Source organism: Anthonomus grandis, chromosome 1 (genome assembly GCF_022605725.1).
Source record: "Anthonomus grandis grandis chromosome 1, icAntGran1.3, whole genome shotgun sequence".
Lineage (NCBI taxonomy): Eukaryota > Metazoa > Arthropoda > Insecta > Coleoptera > Curculionidae > Anthonomus > Anthonomus grandis.
In genome coordinates this window covers 48,003,797-48,028,277 of record NC_065546.1, presented here as the reverse complement: position 1 = coordinate 48,028,277, position 24,481 = coordinate 48,003,797, and the positions used below count along the sequence as shown (strand labels likewise).

At 32.5% G+C, this 24,481-nt stretch overlaps 2 protein-coding genes across 6 annotated transcripts in view; one reads left to right on the top strand and one right to left on the bottom strand.

Annotated features, from left to right (window-relative positions):
* The window catches only part of LOC126742521 (poly(U)-binding-splicing factor half pint), a 45,895-nt gene extending 28,431 nt beyond the window's left edge, over window positions 1–17,464 (bottom strand). Inside the window, exons 1-3 of one of the 5 annotated variants that reach the window (XM_050449173.1) lie at window positions 16,948–17,464; window positions 8,107–8,419; window positions 2,861–2,914 (exon numbers count right to left, since the gene is read on the bottom strand). In XM_050449173.1, the coding sequence (XP_050305130.1) occupies window positions 2,861–2,914; window positions 8,107–8,419; window positions 16,948–17,061 (481 nt within the window). In that variant the 5' untranslated portion in view covers window positions 17,062–17,464. Of the gene's footprint in view, window positions 1–2,860; window positions 2,915–7,922; window positions 8,015–8,106; window positions 8,420–16,947 lie in introns of those variants that run through there. The other 4 variants (XM_050449186.1, XM_050449178.1, XM_050449195.1 and 1 more) reach the window with 4 other exon arrangements.
* On the top strand, window positions 291–1,078 carry LOC126742556 (uncharacterized). Its single transcript, XM_050449237.1, has 2 exons — window positions 291–429; window positions 489–1,078. Exons 1-2 carry the CDS (start codon window positions 354–356, stop codon window positions 1,076–1,078), a joined length of 666 nt encoding a protein of 221 aa, XP_050305194.1. The 5' UTR covers window positions 291–353.
* Window positions 17,465–24,481: the final 7,017 nt, after the last annotated feature.

Sequence of the window (24,481 nt, the reverse complement as noted above, 5' to 3'; positions counted from 1 at the left end):
TTACGGATACCACTTCAGCTTTGAAACCCTCATATTTATTATTTATTATTGGCATCGAGTATCGACAACATATTTATTTCAATAACGTAGTACTGCTCCTTAGTTGCCCCTTTGATTTATTTACTGAAGGAGGTTGATGAACTTATTTTAGATTATAGAATCTTCATAATTTTTTTTTTATGGAATGGTAACAGAATATGGCATTATTTTCATTTTTTTTTAAATTTTAGCCACAAGATGCCTACTGCCTAGGCAAAAGTTAGACGTTTGGAAATATTATAAGACTACTAAAAGTGGTGAAAACAAAAATAAAGTAATTTGCAAGTTTTGCTTCGTTTCCAAATGGTACGCGAATGAGCAACCACTTATTAAAATGTTTGAAGTGTCCAGAGAAAATTAAGAAATCACTAGGCTCAGTGTCTGCACAGGGTAATGACTGTACTTGAGTTTTAATGCGCATTCTTTGCATCATATTTACTTCATTTTAGGTGAGCTCAATCGTGGGTCTTGTAGTAATATTGATGTTTATGAAGATGCTGATAAGGAAAATGCTGGAGGCGGCGACAACAATAATTTAGGTCATGATGATACAAACATTGACATGGAAATTGTGGATATTAATATTGATACGAGCCTTACGTCGCCATCGACAAGTTCATTTAGTACTTTAAGTGGTGTTGATGTTGATGCTGGAGGCAGCACTGGAAACGTTAAGGACATTAATGTTATGACCGGCAGGAAGATCATTAAACACTCACGTATGGAACAATCGAGCATAATATCATTCACAGATCGAATCTCAAAGAAGGAGCAAATATCAGCAAATGCCGCCTTTGCAAGAGCTATTTATGCTGGGGCCTTACCGCTTTCCATTTTTCCTGAAAACCCTTTGTGGAATATCGCATTTAATATTTTGCGGCCATCCTATAAACCACCGAACTTACATAGTTTACGGAAACCATTACTAGAAGCAGAATATGCTCGTATTATGAAATTAGCCGAAGAGAAGGTTCAGAACTCTCAATGTTTAACTCTCATATCAGATGGTTGGACTAATATTCGTGGAGATATAGAATAGAAAATTTTCTTCTAGCCACCCCCGACGTTGTATTTTACAAATCCATTGAGCCCGGAGAAAATAGAGAAACTGGACAATATATTGGGCAACAATTCGTTAATGTTATTAATGATGTTGGAAGCGCAAATGTTTTGTTAATAGTCACAGATAATGCTAGCAATATGAGAGTTGGATATATGGTCAGATCTGAGTTTCCTCACATTTTTACGATCGGATGTGTTGCTCACGGGCTCAGTTTATTAGCAAAAGACATTATGAGCATTCCTCGGCTATCCGATTTAAGAAATAAGGCTAAAACGGTTGTAAAAAACATTAAAAACAAACGAGTATCCCTTGCAGTATTTCGCAAAAAACAAAAGGAAAAGTATGGAAATAAAGCCGTTGCTTTAAAAATGCCAAATCCAACCAGATTTGCAGGAGACGAGATTCTTTTCGGCTCCTTAAAACTTAACAAAGCTGCCTTACAAGAAACTGTAATTTCGGAAGACGTCAAAATAGAAGATTCAGTACGAAGAGAAATCCTTGGCGATACGTTCTGGCAAGATATTACTAATGCAGGAGAACTTCTGAAGCCTATTGCCAGAGGTATAAAAGTTTTAGAGGGAGATTCTCCTAATTTATCACTTGTTCCAAGAGTGTTAATGAACATAAAAGTTCAAACAATCAATAGTCTAAAAAAGCATTTATCATTAATAAATAGCAGTACTTCAAATACTATACTGAAACAAGTAGCAAAAAGAATTGACTTTTGCTGTAAGAATCTACACAAGGCAGCTTATTTTGTAGATCCTCAATTTAGAGGAGAGGGTCTTTCAGACGAGGATTGCCTGGAAGTTATTAAACATATTTCAAATCATATTGATCTACCAGCTGATAAGGTGATTGCCAACGCGGCTATGTATAAATCAAAATCAGGTTTTTACGGAAGACCAATTTTGTGGGAAGTTGCAAGTCAAAACGATTGTGATCCAGTATCATGGTGGAAAGGTCTCTGTGCAAACCAACTACTGCAACCAACAGCAACTCGGTTACTACAATTAATCCCATTATCGGCAGCCCCTGAAAGAAACTGGTCAACATATCAACTTATTCACTCAAAAAAAAGAAATCGATTGTTAGGTAAACGAGTGGAAAAATTAGTAGCCGTTAGAAGCAACCTGTACCTACTCGATGAGAACATCGAAAAAAAAAAATGTTCCAGCGAAGATTGCCTGTATTACTTACAAATGGAGGCCGCTTCTTTGGTCATCGATTATGATGATGATGACCAATAATTATCTCTCTGTCAATATACCTCAAACGAGGCCCCTAATCTTGAAGATTCATTTGATTCAGAACTAGAATCTAGTTTTGAATGTTCTAATTCTGATAAATCTTCATAATTTAATTAATTTACTTATTTCTTATTTTTGGTTGTAGTTCTTGTTGTGATTCTCTCTAGAGTGCATTTTAAGTTTTTGTATTTTGTCGTTTAGTTGCTTTTGTTTTGTAAAGAGTTTAATAAAAAAAAAATTAAATTTTTCCTTTTTTTGGTTTTTTTCAACACTTCCGAAATAAAACAGGAAAAAAACCGTTTTTTTTCCGGGCTGTTAAAACACTATTTTTTTTGCGCACTTTGAGAGTGTTGTACTGATGATGTTGGAATCTCATACTAAAATGGCATGTTTCACAAGGCAGTGCAGATATAGAGATTATATATTGTAAATAGTAAGTTAAATAAATTCTAATAAACTAGGAATTTAGATGGAATAGGCAGATAAATTCGTATCCATTATTACTTACCTGTAACAACTTCGCCAGTCTGCTCTAAGTCATAAATATAGTCGATGTTGTCGCCTAAAACAAAGTCAAAAGGTTAAAAATAAGCATATTAAACATTCTTATATTAATGTTTACTGAAAAGGCATCTCTTCATAGGCAAAAATATTATAGACAAATCGAGGCTAATTAAAATAAATTTGTATTTTCAAAATCGGTTGCACAATATAAATAGTAGCTTTGAATTTTCTAAGAATAACTCGAGTATAAGGCTAGAACACAATGTTAAAGGATAAATGTGGTAATTTGAATGAAGCTTTTTATTATTGTAATGTAATGGGACTAAGAGATGCCCTTTCAGTGTTTTAAAAAAATTATTGTTTAATTAATTGACAAAAAAATAATGGTTTTTGACTGACTGAAACTGACTGACTGAACACTGAAATCATATGTACGAAAAAAAGCACATTTAAATCGAACCTTCATCTAGGGTAGCCATTGTTAGCTAGCATTGGTAGCCAGTGTTTTCGAGGATATAATCTCTTAATCATTAAAAAAAAAATCTAGAATTTTTTTTTGGATTCAATTTTTATTAGTCAAAAGCATAAATTCACGTTTTTAAAACTAACAATAACCCTGACTGTGAACATTTGAATGTAACTTCTAGAATCACAAAAAACCATTATTTTTTTTGATTTTTGAAGAACTTTTATCTCAACAAGGTAAAAATATGATTACATTAATATGATTTGTCTCCATTACAAGAACCACTGGGTAAAAACAGAACTACTGTCTATACATTTACGAATGACCTTCGCAGGTATGCGGCAACTTGCTAAAATAACAAAAAAAAATTCTCCATTAAGAAAGCAAAACAACTTTTTTAGAACCAAGGGGAAGAAAATATTATGTAATAAGGCGCACAAGTCATCAACAATAAAAATAAGTTTTAAAAAAGGAAAAACCTTTCGTGGTTTTCTTCACATTATCACAAGACTTATTTAGAATATTGTTGAAGACTCGATATTTCTATATTTTTAGCTCTGCTTAAATATTGTTGAAGTATATTAACTGGATTAATTATTTCACGTTTAATTAAGTATCCCTTATTTCTAAGAAATATTTAAGACCATCACTATCCTTCATCTAAAACATGATGATATGTACTTTATAATATTCATAATGATAATTTTAAGATAATGTTATATGGTTCATTTTAAGTTTAAGAAACTATATACCTTCTTTACTAGCAGAAAGTTAGCAATAGTGTAAAATGTAATAGAGGAAAGTCGCCTAATTTGGGGATGGTCCCTAATATGGGGTAGTTCAATTTTGAGCTAGAACTAGTTGCGACATCTATTATCTGCATTACGTACCGATGGAAGGCAATCTTGAAGATATTGTGAATTCTTCTCTGGGACGCAAAATTGTCTTTTCACAAGAAATGGAATCGCTGCTCGCAAAGCACTGCTTAGAAATGGAAAGAATTTTTTTTGGTATTACACAAAAAGGTGTGTGCAGATTGGCAAATAGCTTATGCAAAGCTAAAAATCTCATCCATCTCTTTTATGTACTGTGAAGTGTGTTGTGGATGGCTTCTAAAGGCCTGATGATGCTCTAACTAGAGCGAAACACGTGTAGCCCGTTTAATTACATGTTGTGAGACCGTGACTTTGTGTTTTTCTTTGTTTTTCGTCAATTATGCAAAGCTAATAATATAAAAAATCCATTTAGCGTAGCCAAAGAATCTGCTCGGAAAAAATGGTTTTCCAGCTTTCTGTCAAGGCACAAAGAATTATCATTACGAACTCCTCAAGGAATATCATATGCACGAATTAAATCCTTCACTAGAGAAAATGTTGCAGCATTTTTTGATTTGTATGAGCCACTTTCAAAAATAAATCATAATCCAGCCAGAATTTTTAACTGCGATGAAACTGGCCTCACCATAGTGCAACACAAGCACGTTAAAGTCGTGGGAAAAAAAGGAAAAAAATAAATCGGTGCTATTACCTCCGCTGAGCGTGGGTCTTTCTTAACCACAGTTTATGTGTTTTAGTGCCCCAACAGAAGTATACATACCGCCCTTTATAATTTTCCCATGAAAAAAACACGAAAATGGAGCTTATGAATGGCACTCCTCCAGGATCAAAATATGCGTGCCATATATCTGGCTGGATCCAACAAGAAATATTTGTGGAATGGCTTCGCAATTTTATTAATCTGACAAAGCCTAGCTCTGATGATCCAGTGGTTTTAATACTTGACGGCCATTATGTATACCCACACAAAAAAGTTGGAGGTCATAACTGTGGCGCGAGAAAATTATGTTCACATAATATGCCTTCCACCACATACAACTCATCGGATGCAACCATTGGACGTTGCTTTTATGTCTCCGTTTAAAAAGTACTACACACAGGAAATTACAAACTGGCTAAGGTTGAATCCCGGACGTGTAGTAACAGGCTATCAGATAGAAGAACTTTTTGGGAAAGCCTACATAAGAGCGGCCACCATGGACACGGCCATCAACGGCTTTAGAAAAACTGGAATGTTCCCTCCTGACAGAAACATATTTAAAGAACATAACTTTGTGGCAGAAGTGCAGGATATGTCTGGTGAAGAACTAGTAGAAGCAGAAACGGTTCAGGAAGAAAATATAGAAATAGAAACAATAGAGGATGAATTAGATAACGAGCCAAAAGAAAAAAGCCCTGAGAGACGGATTACCCCAGAGAGACAGATTACTGCTTTGAAACAGGTTACTCCTGCAAATTTAATGCCTGTTCCAGCTACTTCTAAAGATATTATTATTAAAAAAAAAAAAAGAGTATAAGAAGTGGTAAAGCTGCGGTTATAACTAGCACGCCCTACAAAAAAGAACTGGAAAGCAGCATGGAAAAAAGAAAATTACCTTTAACTTCGGGCACTAAAAGAAAAATTGATTATTTAAAACCAAACCAACAGAAAAAAAAAATTGTCAGTGGCTAAACAAAAACGAAAAAATGAGAAATCAGTATCCTGCTGCTTTTCTTCTTCAGGCTCGGCTCCTGAACCGGAATATCAAGATTCAGATGACGAGGTAGAAAACTTTGAGGAAGATGCTATTTGTATTGTTTTGCGAAAGTCCATTTTCTGAAGATGTCAGAGGCGAGGAATGGGTGAAATGCCAAGGCTGCTTCAAGTGGGTTCACGTTGAGTGTGCTGGTTGTGAAAGAAGCCACTATATTTGTGACTTTTGCGTTACAAAATAGATTTGTTTTGTCTTTTTGGTTGCATGTAACTTTTAGGTATTTACTTTAATAAATAATATGTATTATTTTTTTAGTTTTTTTTTAATAAATAATACTTTATACAAAAAACAAACAAACATATTTTGGTTATTTTTTTATACTACGGGTACCCTATATTACGAACTTGGTGTACCTAATATGGGGTGGTGCAACTTTTTTTTAATGTTGCATGTTTTCTTCTGCATTTAATTTTTAACATCTTTCCTTTTATCAAATCCTTAAACAGTGTAAAATGAATCGTAAAATATGGAAGTAGTGTTTAAAATTAACTTCGTTTTTTTATAAGAGTGTTTTTAAAAAAAGTACCCCATATTAGGAGACTTTCCTCTACTTTTGCTCAACTTATTATTGTTTCATTTTGATGTGTAAATCTCTTAATGAGTTCTAGTTTTATCAATTTGTCATCTAAATCTATCTGAAATTTGCCTTCATTTATTGGATTCAATAAGCAACAAGTTATTAATTTCCTTTAACGATTTTTTTAACAAGAAGTTATAATAAATATTATGTATAATTATTAATGATATAGATATTTCAATTCTTTGTTTTCAGGTTTTTAAAATTTATGAAAAGCTAATGTTTAAGACATTCTAGAAAATAACGTAAATAACTGTTACTTTTCTGCTTCGTTTATAAGTATATTGATTTAGATGTTTGAACTTGTCGAATCCAATTCTAGTCTAAATCTTTAAGGTGCTTTAAGAAGTTAAATATGTAATTTCTTTAAATAATACTATTTTATTTCACTGGGAATATATGAAATCAACATTTCCTAAAAAGGACTTATGGCTGTAAGAAAACAGTTGGTATAGGGGGATCAATGCAGATGTTGGGATGTCCTGCCTTAGGCACTGCTTTCTGCTACTAAATGAAATGACTCGAATAAGTATCTGGAAGCACAAAAAAACAATAGAATTGTCTATGTGTAGCGTAGCCGTTTACTATCATTTTTGCATAGTCGAATAACCTTTGAATTTCGTTCAAAGTGCACGAGTAAGAGTGTTCGTTTCATAATTTGTGTAAAACTATTCCAAATTGTTGTAACAATTATCAAATAACAAGCTGTAATTATAGAGTATTATACTGAATTAATCACAAATTTGTGTTAACATAGAAAAAATTAGTAAGTCCTTGGTGGAAATGAGAAAAAGCAATAATGTATAAAGTCCAATCTGAATCAGCCCATATATATTTATCCAGGAAAAGTGTCTATTTACAGCCCCAACAAGTTTGTTCAATTAAAACTAAAAAGTGAATCAAAAAAAATAGTTACTATTAAAAGAAAAAAATAAAGTATTTATGTTCCTAAAGAAATGCCTTCAAGAAAAAGGGATATTTCAGAGATCATTTTTTGCCATTGCTATTTACAATTGTAAAGATTTAAAGCTTTTAATGGTTTCCACTTAAGAAAAAAACTTTAATAAAGTAAGAGATGACAGATTAGCACATAAAACCATAGAGCTTACGTTAAAAACGGCAAACAACCACTAACATATATTTTATAAGAAGGCAGCAGAACAGGGGTTGGTTGAAAACATTATATTATGAGATCTAAGGATTTTGCCTGAAATAAAAACACATAGGTTGAATAAGATTGGAAATTAAATAGCCTCTAGGATCATCCCTTTTTAGTAGGTACCCCAGATAAAGAACTTCTTTTAATTATATAAGACAGGATATTATTGTTAAAAACCATGTTTTAACTTAAACATTTCATTAGTTTAAATTTAATTTGAAACAACTCATACTCTAACACCTGAACTATTACTCATCACTGAATCAGTTCCTACCATGTAAATGACTGTTACTCTGGGACATAGACTCCACGATAGGGCACTATCTAGAGGCGACGACCGAATCCATTCAGCTCTTTCTGGAACATCTCAATCAGACAGATACGAAAATTAGTATTCGACGTGCCCCTTGCCAAATTGCTTAACAACTAAGATAGCGCGTTCAGTTTTGGTAACTTACCTTCCAATTTGGGCGTTTTACACGGCGGTTCTTCTGTTCCAGGTGCCGGCGGGTCATCATAAGATTGATTCTGATTATATTCCTGGTCGTCATATTCAGAATTTGTTGGTAACGAAGGTGGATTAGGAGAATGTAGAGGCGGAGGTTGATGGGGCATTAACGGGGGCTGAAGAATCATTGGGGGTAAAGGAGGTTGAACTAACATAGGGGGCGGACCTGGAATGGGAGGCTGTGGCAAGCCCGGTGGAAGTCCGATATGGGGTGATGGTTGAGGTGGCATTAATCCCTGTGGACCTAACATTGCATGGGGAGGCTGTTGAATAAATAAATATTTAAAATGTAGAAATAAATTGATAAGTAATATGTATTTTTTTAAATATATATGACTCTGGTAGTTGCTGTACATGCTTGTCAAAATAGTGCAAAAATAGATGTTCGTTCCACAAGTTATGTTTTTTTGTTCTAACCAAAAGTTAGCTGAGATATATTGTTTGCGTTTAAATATGCCCGTTAAAAATAAGTGCGAAAGCCTATATTAAAGGTGTTTGTAGTGCGCTAGCCTACATTCGTTTATGGCCTTCTTTTCTCCCAACGTAGACGGTGCCGATAGATGCTGGCTATTGAGAAGCGAGAGAGATGGACGTAGTGACGCTGGACCCCATGTTTGACAAAAAAGGGGAGTCCCCTTGTTTTGTTTAACTTCTAAAAATCATCGTGAAATAATAGGCAGAAGATCACGAGTATAACTTAAGAAAGGTTGATTGCGGCAGATTAGATAATAAATAATGTAGCCGATTTGTTTCGTTTTGTTAACGTTTTATTTTATTTAATACAATTCAAATGTAGTATAGTAAAAAGTGTTTTCATTTCTACACCAAACAACAGCCAACCAGTTAATAATTCTAACATTTTATGGTCCTTCGTTGTCGGATTGGCTGTGGTGTTAAAAAATAAGAAATGAAAATTAAAAATAGCAGTGTCAGTGTAAGAAATACGGCGGCGCCAGGGGAATTCCTGTAAGTACCTTTCCTTAAATAAATATTTTTCGTTGTGTTTAGTGTGTTTGATCTCTCTGCCAATAATAATTTATGTCTAACGTAAATAAATATTTTGTTAGGATTGTATGCCCTAACTTAAATTTTTTATTAGCACATATCTGCTCAATAGGGTATTGGGCCACTTATTTTTAATAAGATAATTTGTATCTGCCGAGTGGTGCCAATATCTGCTCTAATAAGATATGGTGCAATTATAATTAATTTTAATAGGATTTTATTAGCGCATTACCTGCTCAATAGGGTATTGGGCCATTTATTATATAAATAAATATAAAATAATAATAATAATGTTATAATCTCAAATATAATATAGAAAAAATAAAATAAATAAGAGAACAATTTTATATTTTTATCTATAAATAAATAAGAAAATATAATTTGTTAAAATTTTTTACTTGTTTTACAAGAAGTAATTATAATGGCTGATGTTTCAACTTTAAAAAGGTTAAGAGGTGAACTTTTCTCTTAAAGTTACCCTATTTTCAGATTTTTTAAATAAATTAGATTTTGAAAATATTACACAAAGTGATATTTGTCAAATTGAATGTAGAATATCAAAATTTGAACCAATTTTAGATGAATTTGACCAAATTCAATCAGAAATAATGCAAGAATCTCCTGATCATCCTGCTGAGGAAAGGGAATTTCATAAAAATTATTATAAAATTTTAGGTGAATCAAAAAATATAATTTTAAACTTTAATAAAATAAATTGTTCAGTGTCAACCGTTCAGCAAACACAGGTAATCTCTCCTCCAAGCAGTCAACCTAATATTATGTATTCAAGTATGTCGCCTAGGTTAGGTATTAATAAGTTTAATGGTAAATATGAGGACTGGGCTGCATGGAAGGAACTCTTTCTGGCTGTAGTTGATTCAGACATGGTCCTAGATGATAGGCAAAAATATTTACACTTGCGTGATAGTCTTGAGCTGCAGGTTTTAGATGTTATAAAGTCTATTGAAATAATACCGGGCAATTATAAGGTTGCTTGGGACACTTTGGTTGAAAGATTTGAAAATAAATCTTTAATAATTCACAATCACTTAAAATCTATTGTTGAGTATCCTCAAATAAGTAAGGAATCCTCAAAGGATCTTAGAAATTTTCAAGATTTACTAAAAAGTAACTTAAAATCACTTAAATCCCTTGGGGAAAGAGTTGAAACTTGGGACAGGTTAATTTTATATATATGTTCTAAAAAATTAGATCAAAGGTCACGAAGGGATTGGGAAGTTTTTAAATATGAGCAAGAATTACCATTTATGAGTGATTTTAATAAATTTTTGACTCAAAAATCTTCAATGTTAGAAAGAATAGAAATCCATAAACAAAATGAATTACTGCATTAGCGAAGGAGCGTATTACATGGCATTTTATACCTCCTAGGTCTCCAAACTTTGGAGGATTATGGGAGGCGGCTATAAAAAGAGCCAAATTTCATTTAATCAGGGTAGTTCAGGGTGGGTTAAATTCTATGACTTTCGAAGAATTTTTAACGTTATTGGCAGAGATTGAAGGCATTCTAAATTCACGTCCTTTATCCCCATTATCCCATGATCCTTTGGACTTAAACCCATTGACACCTTCACACTTCCTAATTGGACGCAGTTTGACCAATTTACCAAGTGGTGGTAATTTTATTGACACTCCGCAAAACCGCCTTACGAAGTTCCAGCAGTTACAAGGCATGGTCCAGAAATTTTGGATACGGTGGAGCCGCGAGTACCTAAGTGAGCTTCAAGTTCGTTCAAAGTGGTGCAAATCGGCAGAGAATATCAAGGAAGGAGGGTGCTGTTGGTAGATGAAAATACTCCTCCATATCTATGGAAGTTGGGGCGCATTCATAAAACTTTCAGTGGCAAAGATAGTATGGTGCGGGTGGTCGAAGTGTTAACGCAAAGTGGCATTCTCAAAAGAGCAGTGAACAAAATAAGACCTTTACCAATTGAATATTAACAGGAATTTTAGTTAATGACTTAATTTTAGTTTAGGGCAAATGTATGTCGTAACTTAGCCTTTATGGCCATGTAAATAATTTTAAGGTATTAACTTTAAGATAGAAATTAATGTTATTTGTTTTAGAGCCCTAGAGGCCATGCATATAGGTTTATTTGGTTTATCATTTTGAAAACGGGAAGTTTTCAAGGTGGGCGGTATGTTTGCGTTTAAATATGCCCGTTAAAAATAAGTGCGAAAGCCTATATTAAAGGTGTTTGTAGTGCTCTAGCCTACATTCGTTTATGGCCTTCTTTTCTCCCAACGTAGACGGTGCCGATAGATGCTGGCTATTGAGAAGCAAGAGAGATGGACGTAGTGACGCTGGACCCCATGTTTGACAAAAAAGGGGAGTCCGCTTGTTTTGTTTAACTTCTAAAAATCATCGTGAAATAATAGGCAGAAGATCACGAGTATAACTTAAGAAAGGTTGATTGCGGCAGATTAGATAATAAATAATGTAGCCGATTTGTTTCGTTTTGTTAACGTTTTATTTTATTTAATACAATTCAAATGTAGTATAGTAAAAAGTGTTTTCATTTCTACACCAAACAACAGCCAACCAGTTAATAATTCTAACATATATTATTAAAATAACAAGTATTTGTAAAATAACAATATACTTGTAAATGATTCTGTATCAGCCATTGTTATATTTGTTATCACTTTGGATGTGCAAAAGTCATTCTTAAAGATTTCCTTTGCAACTTTCATTCACATGTGATCAGAAAAGTAGCTTCTGTTAAGTTTTTGAATTATTATATTACTGTTTTTATTCTAATAAATTTTATTAAGTTAAGCTAAATTATTATTAAAAATGCTTGTTTAAAGTGTTGCTCTCTGTCAGAAATGTTTATCCTCAAAAAAAAAGAACATCATTGATCAAACACTATGAAGTACAGGTTTATAAAATAAGACTTGATCTTTTGTATAGTTTAAACAGCCATCATAATATGAGTGCATATAGGGAAAAAACCTTAGGTATCTATAACTCTTTTGTTATGCAGTCTCGTAGAGACTATTATCTGAAAATGTTTCAAAATAGTGATAACAAGTCAAAGGTATACTGGTAAATAATAAAAGAAATCCAAGGAAAATCAAAAATCATAAAAAAAATATAATTTTATGCTTAACAAAGGCAATTAATCTGAAAGGGAAATAATTAATATTATTAAACATCTAAAAAATAAACACAATTCTGGTCATTATGAGATCTCGACAAGTTCAACTAAATATGTTGTTCTTATAATGTAAGCAATTTAATTAATATTTAAAAAAGGTTATTTTCACAGATCCTAAAATTGACAATTAAACCTGCTATCATTATTTCGAAATTTTTTTAAAAAGGCAATGTGGTTCTTTAAAACATGGGGTGTTTGTGATATAAAAGAGAGTGCTGTGTGCATTCTATATGGTAATAGATCAAAAGACCCTTGTAGACGACAATTTAGATCTTTAAAACATTTCAGAATTTAGGCATGTATATTATTATATAAACAATTCAACAGGAACAATCCATTAAGTTTTTTTTTTAAATTATTTTTAGTTGAAGTCACCTTTCTACCCCTTTAGATCATTTTGATAGTTCTCAATTTGTTTCATGTATATTTAGTTTGCCCTTATGTAATTTTGTATTTTTATTGTTTCATTTCATTTACTTAAATTTCATTACACTTAATCAACATTCATTTCATTATTAATTATAATTTATGAACCTTTATTGATGTTTTTTTGCTTTTTCTTTCTGTGAATACTTTATTAAAGAACCACTATGTAGACCAGTGTTACTCAATTTTTTTTTGTGACAGAACCCTTTAAAAAAACTACATTTTTAAGGGAACCCTAAACTCTAAACTAAAAGCAAAAGCAGTTATATGTGAATTGTTAATTAATAATCCTTAAATACATGCATTCATTTATTATGACTGCTGGCGGAGCCCTACCGGAGGCACACTTTGAGTAACGCTGATGTAGACAATATTTGCTCAATTATTTTAAAACCATATTTTACACAAATTAATATATACTGAATACTAAATTTAAGACTCTTGCTATTTAATTCTAATTAACTTCATGGAGCGCTGCCAATTTATTGTAGAATTTTTTTTTTTAACTATTTAACTATAACTATTTGTTTTGGACCTGTTTTGAGCTAATTGCAGTATGTTGTAAAATTATGAGCAATAGTTTTTTAAAGCTTAAAAAATTGTGTGAATAATCCACTGTATAAGAGTTTAACTAGAAATTTTATTAAATCAATAAAAAAAATAATATCAAGGTTAAAAATAACCAAAAAACAGGTCTGAAAAGTTAAAAGGTTAGTAAGCCAACAATACATGCATTTAATAATAAATATGTTAAGAGTAACACTAGCTTTTAAAAAAAAACCCTGCTGATCAAAGATCAATGTCCAGAATTCATTCAACTAAGACCCTTAGGACTGGTTAAGGTCTAAAGACAATGTGATAAAAAAATCTGGCTTTTCAGTTTTGTAAGTTTGACAGAAATGGAACATCAAGTCATCACAGAACAATTTATTTTTTTAACTAAATAAGATTTTTTAAAAGACTTTTTAAACATCTTTTGCAGACTAGAAATTTGCATTAAAAGCAACATTTATTTCTCTTACAGATGAATTTAAAGGGTCTATAACACAGTTAATGATCACATGGTTACATTCTTCTAACATGTTATTCATAGATAAACAATCAGTCTTATTAGTAGAGAACTATCTATTGTAATTTATTCTTAGATGCACTTTTGAAACAAGTTAGCATGGCATTATCGGTAATCATGTGCGAATATATACCAAACTTTCTGACAGAAAAGAACCTTAAGAATCATTTTGAACCTGTTCAATCAGATCAACATTGAATTCGGCTTGTGGCACCCATATAATAAATGCATAGTCTACAAGAGGTGTTAAAAATTTTGAGCAACAAATGGAGAAGCTAAGACTTATCCTTACCAACAATAACCTGATAATGTTATTACATTAAATTTAAAATTTTGTTGACACATTACTCTAAGATCTTGTGGTATTTGTTCTTCCAATTACAGAGTTAGAAAGTTTGTATTGGTCATCTAGATGTTGTTTTTCAATTGATAATTAAAACATGATACTTAGAAGTGTTTAGAATATTTCGTTAATCATTGAACCATTAACTTTAGTTCACATCACATTGCAACATTTTTGAGTACAGAAAATTCAATATTTCTTGAAAAATCTTAAAATCATCACTTGATTAAACTATCCCAAAGGTATGACCTTAGAAACATACATGCTCCCGAACCAAAACCAAATTTTCTTTGTTTTTCAATAAGTATAGAGTTATCAACTTTATCAAAATCTTTGGTGCAGTTGATAAAAATGATATCCACTTGAGTCTGACCTCTGCTGCAAAATTATGCATTAAATGACATTCAATTATCCATATTATATAATTATCCATACAATGGCCCAGGTTTTTTATTAGATCTACCCATTCCAATTCAACACCATTAATATTTAATTTACTTGGTGCTCCATTATTCAAGGTATTATCACTTTTTGAGAACAAGATTGCCTGTGTTTACCAGAATTAATAAAAAGTGAGTTTTTGTCAGCCGAATCAGAGATCCTCTGTTAGTCAGCATTAATTAAATCCAAGGCTTCAGGCAGGCAACTAACCAATGATGGCAGATAAATTTGCAAATCATCTACATACTTGTGATACCTGCAGTAAATTACTTTATGAATTAAGTCAGTCACAAATATTATAAAAGTGGTCACAACACCGATGTTTGAATATAGCTTTTAAACTACACATTTGCCTCAATATTGTAGTGCCTTAGTTTAGCCATTATGAGTTCTATATTGAGACTATCAAAAGCTTTTGTCATATCTATTAAAACAGAGGAACAACATTGTCCATACTAATTGGTCTTAGTTCAGTAATATAGGTTGGATTGTTCACTGTAGGTACTGGATTAACAAGGGCTTTTTTCCAGATGTCAGGAACACACACAAAATATAAAGATTATAATGTCCACTAGAGGTTTTAGGCAAATAGGAATGCAAGCTTTTAATGTTTTCATAGAGATCTCATCTACCCCAATAGCATTACTTCTAATACTGTTCATTATTTGATATTTTCATTATTCACATAACTTTATTTGCAGAACCTAGTTTAAAATGAAACAGCTCTCCATCAATTGACGAACTAAGAAATGTATCCAAATTATTTGGAAAAATGTGTAATTGAGGCACATTATCCAGAAAATGATTATTAGCAAGTGTTGGCTCCTTAGATTAGGAGGAATTTCTGCAGGTGCATTGTTTTTGCATTGCATTGACTTTCCAAAAGTCCTTAGTTTTATGTGGTTTTTGATACAGGATATTTTCATTGAATATCTGAACTTTTATATTTATATCATTAAAATAGCATAGGTTATGCCAATCTACTTTTTGTAAACTTGCCCTAAACTCATCAGAATATTCCAGTCTTAAGTTGAATTTATAAACTTGATGGCATCAGAACTGCTTAAGACAATAAAAAAATATCAATTGGCTAATCAAAGACATTTTTCATAATTTTTAGGTCTATAATTAACAAAAGTTGCATCCGGTTATGTAAGAAGTTATGATTTGGTCATGTGAATGTATAATGTATAATTTTTTTTCTTTATTGGTGTAATTATCATACTTTAAAAATTAGATTGGATTGGGCCACGATGGGTAACAACGTTAAGTTTATAAATCTTGCTTTGGATTCTCCACCTTTTATCACAGAATTGTTATTTTCAACTTGTCACATTTTAATATACAAAATACTGCTACATGATCTGTTGAAACTGGATCAGTCATGGTACATCACCATGACTTGGGACTAGATTTATATTATTTAAAATTATGAGATCAATTAAAGTTTCATTGTTGGGTGTTATTCTGGTTGGTTCTTGAATTAGCTGAGTTAGACCAAAACTTTCTAAAATATCATTAAAAAATGTAAATTCTACAGAGTTGTCATATAAAAAGTTTACATTAATCTCCAGTACAAACTAAAACATCACAATTACAAATAACCACAGCAAAAACATCATATAGGCAACTGAGAGCAGAGTATGGCACAGAAGGTGTCTGAAATTTCTTGGTAACTATTGCCTTGATACAACCATTTAACGATTAGTACTTTTTCTTCAGTACTGTAACTCATAGCTGAGTTATTTCAGTGAACTTATTATGACAAATTATTGTTCATCACCAGTCAAGGTAAAAAAATGTTGGCTGGATTATCTGTGAATATGAGGCAAATAAAAAAAGACAAATTTTCACAAAGATTTTTAGCTGTTAGTTCTAAATGGACAAACCGAAATAATTAAAATTATTTTGTTGGTTGCAGATTTTCATCTTCTTTCAATTATTCCAATACATTTTTTCTCTAAGATAATTAGGGAAGCCAATATTTGACCCTATTAAAAATTATATGGAATTTCCTATGTCCCACCTAAGGATGCAATACCCAGTATGGTTAAATAAAAAATTTAAAAAAGATATGAGCTAATAATTTTAACCAAGAAAAAGCCAAAGATTTTAATTTTAGTGATCCAGTATACAGAGCCAGGGATAACAAAATGTAAATCAATTTCTTAGGGTTTTTGTGTAATTTGATTTGGTAGAGATTTATAAGGAAAATTAAGGTTTTATTTAGACAATAAACGTGTTCTTCGTGATCTCTTATCCTGTAAATTACAGGTAAACTATACTAGAACCTCAATAAACTAATATTCTGAATAAATTTCTTACCAAACTGGGTGGTAGCGGTGGCGGCACAGCGGACATCAATGGTTGAGGCATGGGCGGGATAGTTTGTTGCTGTTGCATCTGATTATACTTTTGCTGTTGAAAACTGGTCATCATCTTGATCCGGCGCTAGCCACCACCTAATCAGCTCGACACGATATAATATAAACCCAACATTAAAATAGTTATTTTCTTATAATCTCTAAGGGCCTAATTGAATTGATTACTCGCAATGAAAATGAATAGTGAATACTCATACGAAAGTAAAATTACAGATGGCGGATACTCTTATGCGCATAGCGTAGCGTGCATAATTCCATATGGATTTTCCCGGTTCGTATGTTCGCGGATCCGTCTGCTGTTGTCTCGTATGGTGAACCACAAAGTATAAAATAGTGAAAATTGAATTGATGGCAGAATATCTAATATAATAACTAAAAGTAAATTTTAACATAAACTGGTGACATCAATCATTTATTTTAGGACTTTTGGGTAACGCAAGCGCCAATGGCGATTCGCATGCGCACACAACACAAAAGTCAAAAGACAAATATACAGAGAAGTGGTGGTTGCATACAAACCACGAACTTAATAAATTTAATACACTACTGCCATTTCAATAAAAAGTAAATGATCACTACTAGGTCGCCGCCATTTTGCGTGATTGTGTCCTTTCGATGTTGGTCACTCTGACAAATTTCAGTTGTGCCAATTATAGGGAAACAAAACAATAACCGATTCCAAGCGGTCTATCGGTAATTACCGTTCCTAAATGGTATGAACCAAACATGTCCAAGCGGTTATAGTTATGATACCATATACCAATAGTTACCGTGTTGAGATACGTGACGTCACCAATTAGCCTTTTATACGTCATCAATTTGGAACAGTAATTACCCAGGGCTGGGATTCTAAAATCACGACTCGATCTCGATACGATCACGACTTCGAATTCGATCGCGACCCAGTCGTGACGACAAGGGTGATTCTAAATTTCAATCGTCGGCTAAAGTCGTTTTATTCGATTTGATTTAGGTTTCTTGGGATATATTTGTTATTTTCCCTAATATTTGACAGATGGAAGCATCAATTGTCTTTTCTATTGATAAACACAAGAGTTTTCATTTATTTTGTTAAATTTTTTCGCCTTCGTGTTTTTTTATTTAAATATATGCCTATATTATTTCTTTAAAATAAAAAATTGTCGTTTAAAACCATCACTATCCATTGGTAAATCATAATTGAATTAATGGAAAATCACAAAAACTTGTTGTGTTTATCCACTTTTGGTATGTTTAAACGTTTTAATATGGCAACATGTGTGCAATCAATGGGACCTAGAACACCAGGGAAATTGGATCTCTATATAAATGTTAATTTAATAATTTCTCTAATGTCTTATATTTGAAAAATTAATGAATCGGTCAGCAAGGTGATTGTCAATAATTTCAGTAATTTTATGGATCCAATGACTTGTAGTAGTTTCGCTAATTTCAAATTTAAAATCTTGTCCAATGCTTCTTTGGTAATAATATGTGGCATAAAATCTTGATATATGTACTAAAACTGCCCATTCAATGGTAACTCTATTTCTTCTGCCTCTATTATTAACAGAAGGTTGTGGAAAATAGGGTCGAATTAAATCTATTAGTTGTTGTGTTTAAGAAAGCTTCTTGGTATACTAATGAAAACCTGGTATCATAGATGATATATATAATAACTAAAAATCCCTGCTATGACTATTGGTAAACAATAAATAAAACAAATACGTTTAAAAAAGGATGCTGCTACATTATGCACGTATTAAAAAAGGAAGAACCTATATCGTCTGGTGTATACGATATATCCAAGCGTGTCGTCGACAAATCGTTAAAAACTAGGCAATCCGCAAGACACTCATGACTGAAAATTTTATTTAGAATCAGTCATATCGAGTAATCGTGTCGAGTCGTGATTTTTGAATCCCAGTGCAGGTCCGGAAGTGTTTTCTAAACGTCAAATGTCAAAAATATTGAAATAAATGCGGGAAAAACTAAAAACAAACAACAAATTATTTCCTTTTTAAAGATGACACAAAATTTATTATTATATATATATATTTAGTCGTTTTGAAGACTCACCTAAACCATGAAAATACCCATTTGTCCAGGTTTTCAAAACGTTTTGAGTCAAAATCCGATCTCATACATTTTTAGGATCAGATCTAGATTGTAACAAAATACAAATTAATTTCTCCCTGAAAACGTTTATAAAGGGCAGACATTTGCCCAAGAGGAAATACAATAAACAAAAAATTTACTGGCGTAAACATAACCTCACTCATATTTTTTTCCACAGAAATAAACGCAAACTAATTAAAAATCAATTTAAAAAAATATCCGTGCAACCTCACCTTTATGTTCTTCACTGTTTGCTATTCGCTCTTTTGATAATTTATTCTTTTCTGCATTTTTATTTGGTTTGGATGTCCTAACTGTCTCATATACAATAATATTAAATAAATTAAAATTTAAGAAATATAATGCTTCTCAACTCTAAAAAAAATATCAAAAAATTGATATAAATATTTATTGTTTGTATTGCTTCCCATTAGCTATATTCGAGTGAACGCTGGTTTTGGTTTCGGTTAACCGAAGTGATACCAACCGTATTCGTTTAACATTTAATGACGTCATTGTTTACTTTTGGTCTGTCATATCTCGAACCAGACCGGCGAGGTGGTTATCTGATTTGGTTTGGATTTGTTTGTAAACACGAGATAAAAGACAAAATTGTTTTTATTGATGTTATATCCGATTTTCCCACAACAAATGTCACCTTCACAAAGTCACCCAGTCCTTGGTTCTCACCGGATCAAATAACACTTATCTAAACCAGATAAGTCACTTCCCAGACGCCGGATCAGCAGACACCCACACACACGGTCAACCAAGATGCCTGTTCCCACTGAATCGGCATATTTTACGTATAAATAGGATAACAAAAACTATTGTATAAGATTAATTAGATTAGACTCTTTAAGTTAAGTCATGATACTGTAATTTTTGATTTTATATAATAAAAATATTTTTTTAAAAAGTTAATTTTAAAATCAGTGATATAACAATTGGCGCAGTCGATAGTAGGATCTGACAACGTTGCTAGAACACGAGCATTCTAACTAGTAACGGTGGATCCCTATCCTTTAACAGAAAAAGAACCATAAAAGAATCCCGAAGTCATAATTCTGCACGTCCTGACGTCCTCACTCACGGCGAACTACGGAAGGAACACCTGGTGAAGCCCCTGGTAGTTAAATCGGCGTAGAGAACAAGACGATCAACTAGATGATTTCCTTACTGTAAGTACAATATTGAATCATCACGTGTTTGTATTTTATTGTTTTTATAATTTTATTGATTGGAATATTTAATCAAAGTTAGTCAAACTGCACGACTATTTAATATTTATGATTTGATTATTCTGTTAATCAGAAAAAGAGAAACTAAACTTCAATAAAAGAAGTATTTAAAAATTTTAAATAACAATACATTTATCTGTAATAACAAATAATTACTTTTTCAATTATTTTTAAGTTAAAATATTTACAAATTGCTTGTAGTTTTATTTTATTTACTATCGATTTATTGATCACCATGACAGACAACGATAATAATGTTGCGAATAATGCTGCAGAAATAGAACCATATAAACTATCAGAAATTTTCTCAATAATTCCTGAGTTTGAAGGAGATCAAATTTTTCTTCAAACATTTCTTAATGCTTGCGATTGTGCTTATAACATGTCCACCAGAAATCAGAAACATCTATTAGTAATTCATATCAAAAATAAATTACGCGGAAGAGCAGCACAGCTAATAAGCTCTAGAAACCCTTTATCATACTCAGAAATAAAGCATCTACTTAACTCTCATTTTGGTGATACTAGAGACCTATCCTCACTCATTCAGGACTTGCAACGCGTTAAACAAATAACAAACGAATCTCCTTTAACATTCCTAAATCGTGTTCAGACCTTAAATGCAAAAATGCATGCAAATATTCAGAAATCTAATTTGTCAACTGACGAAAAACAAGCACAAATAACCCTAATCGAATCAATGGCACTCAGTACCTTACTAACAGGATTAGAACCCAGAATTGGTCATATCATTCGAGCAAGTAACCCAAGAGATCTTTTAGAAGCCCAGGTTCGCATAAGACGTGAACTTCAACTGTCTTACTTTGAAAATCAAAAAGCTGTTAAACCGAACCCTCCTAAACCAATTTCTAATCAACCAATAAACAAAAGACCCAATCTTCAACCACCCAAATGTCATTCATGTGGCCGTATTGGTCATTATGCTAATGAATGTCGCTCACAACAACGACCAAATTATTTTCAAAATGGCAACAACAACAATTTCCAAAGACCCCTCTTTAATAACAATCAGCCTAATCCTATTCAACAAAATAGACCCAATGAACAAAGACCCCACTTTTCATCTTCTAACCCACAACCAAATAATTTTCAATCACGTCCTTCAGTAATACAAAGAAATCCAAATTTAAATCCCGACAAGTTTAGAGCCCATTTTGTCAATCACGATCCTAACTATGAAAATAGCTACCCTAATAACTATTATCAATCACACGATAGATATGATTTTCCCTCAGAATTCAACCAATACGATCAATCAGCAGATCAGATCGATATTCAAAATTATCAGGATTTTCTATCCCTATCCAATCAAAACCACCCACCAGACCTTACGTCCAATATGACCCACGAATCAGAAAACCAGTCAGAAATGACAGAAATCCAAGACCAAATTCAGACATTGAATCTAGACGATTTCGACCCGTCACTGAATTTCCCGGAACAGAATTTTATGTAAACCCCCTTTTAACAGTCAATCCTAAAAACTTATACTACATTACAGACGCGACAAATACCTTAAAACTATTAATCGATACAGGTGCAAGTATTTCAATATTTAAAGAAAATGCCGTGAAAAATTTTAAACAACGTTTTCCCGAAAAAGTTTCTATCCAAGGTATTACCGCTGAAAAACTTCTTATTACAGAATCGACCCTTGTACCCTTTAAAGTCGGAGACCCACATAAAGTCTATATATACAATTTAGATATTGATTTTGACGGAATCTTAGGTCTTGATTTTTTGGAACATTATAAATGCACTATTGATTTAAACAACAAACAATTAATAACTTATTTTAAAACCGTGCCACTTTACAAAATTGAGAAATCTACAGATTTTAAAGAAGAGAGTTCTTCCTCTAAAAGAAATTATCCAAATAAAATTAATATTCCAGCCAGAACAGAACAAATATTCAAACTTAAATGCAATCTCTCAAATACAGACGCTATTTTATCTAGACAAGAAATCGAAAAAGTCCACATCCCTAATGCTTTAGTTCACATAAATACAAATGGTGAATTTTTTACGTCAATAGTCAATGCTAATGCTATCCCTAAAAGTATAGAATTTTTCGATATTCAAATTGAACCTTTTGTTTCACATACCCTACTAAATTACAATACTTCTGAAATTCAATCCAATTCTTCCAGCAATCGAATTAAGAATATCAAAAACCAACTTCGCACAGAACATCTAAACGAAGAAGAAACTGAACTTATTACTAATCTTTGTCTTGAATACGAAGACATATTTTATCTCGAAGGCGATATACTTTCTTTCACTAATGAAATCAAACATCAAATTGAAACAAATAATGCCAGGCCCATTTTCACTAAGTCCTATAGATACCCTCACGTCCATAAAGAGGAAGTAAAATCTCAAGTAAGCAAAATGTTAGATCAAGGCATTATCAGGCCCTCTATTTCCCCATGGTCCTCCCCAGTTTGGGTTGTGCCCAAAAAAATGGATTCTTCTGGAAAACAGAAGTGGAGAGTAGTTATCGACTACAGAAAACTTAATGAAACTACCGTGGATGATAAATACCCACTACCCAACATCTCTGATTTACTTGATCAACTTGGAAAGTGTCATTATTTCACTACACTTGACCTCGCATCTGGTTTTCACCAGATAGAAATCGACCCCAAAGACATTCCGAAAACAGCATTTTCTGTTGAAAACGGTCATTATGAGTTCATCAGAATGCCGTTTGGTCTTAAAAATGCCCCGTCCACCTTCCAACGCGTCATGGACAATATCCTCCTTGGCATTTTAAATGAACGCTGTCTTGTCTATATGGACGATATAATCGTTTACTCATCCACAATTCATGATCACATTAACCGACTAACCGATGTTTTCAAACGCCTAAGGAAATCCAACCTTAAAATTCAACCAGACAAGTGTGAGTTCCTTAGAAAAGAAGTAGCTTACCTTGGCCATTTGATAACACAAGAAGGAGTAAAACCAAATCCCGAAAAAATTAAATGCATAAAAAATTTTCCAACATTAAAATCTCCGAAAGATATTAAGTCCTTCCTTGGTCTTACTGGCTATTATCGACGGTTTATCCCAAATTTCGCCAAAATTTCTAAACCATTAACAAGATTACTCCAAAAGGATGTACCTTTTGACTTTGATGCAGATTGCAGACATGCTTTCGACGAGCTCAAAAATGCGTTAATTTCAGACCCAATTTTAATATATCCAAATTTCGATGAACCATTCCTTCTAACCACTGATGCGAGTGCATATGCAATAGGCGCTGTCCTATCTCAAGGCCCCGTTGGCAAAGATTTACCCATTGCCTTTGCGTCAAGAACACTATGCAGTGCTGAAACAAAATATTCCACCATTGAAAGGGAACTCCTTGCAATTGTGTGGGCAGTAAAGCAATTTCGTCCATACTTATATGGAAGAAAATTTACTCTAGTCACTGACCATCGCCCTCTCACGTGGCTCTTTTCAATTAAAGACCCCGGAAGCAGATTAGCACGCTGGCGTTTAAAGTTAGAAGAATATAACTACAAAATTATTCATAAACCTGGAAAAGTAAACAAAAACGCGGACGCCCTTTCTAGAATTAAAATTAATCATTTTCAAGATTGCTCAAATTTTCAAAAGAAGATTTCAATTTTCGCTTCAAACGAAGACGATTCTGACTCAACCCTAAGTGCTGATGAAAAATCAGATGAAGTAATAGTAGACGATAAAAAAATAACTGAAGAATATAATAATTTTGCCCATTTATACGAAACAACATCTTTAATTGACTACTCTAAAATCGAAATTTCAAATGAACAACTTTTAGAAAATACTCATAAAAGAATAGTCACCTTTTTTTGGCAAAACAAACTAGAAGAGCTTCATCATAAAATATTAGATGATATCTTTGAAGAAGACGCTAACTTTGGAGCAAACCAAATTAATATATTTTCTAGCAGATCTGTCAAAAATCGAAATTATTTAATAATTCCCCTTCCTTTCGACCCTGAAATGGTAGTTCAGCATTTGTTTTACGTGATTTATACGGGACAAAATAAATTTGATATGTCAATCACTTATTACGTCGAAAACCGCCTTGAATTACCTATTTTAGAAATTTTATCTTACGTT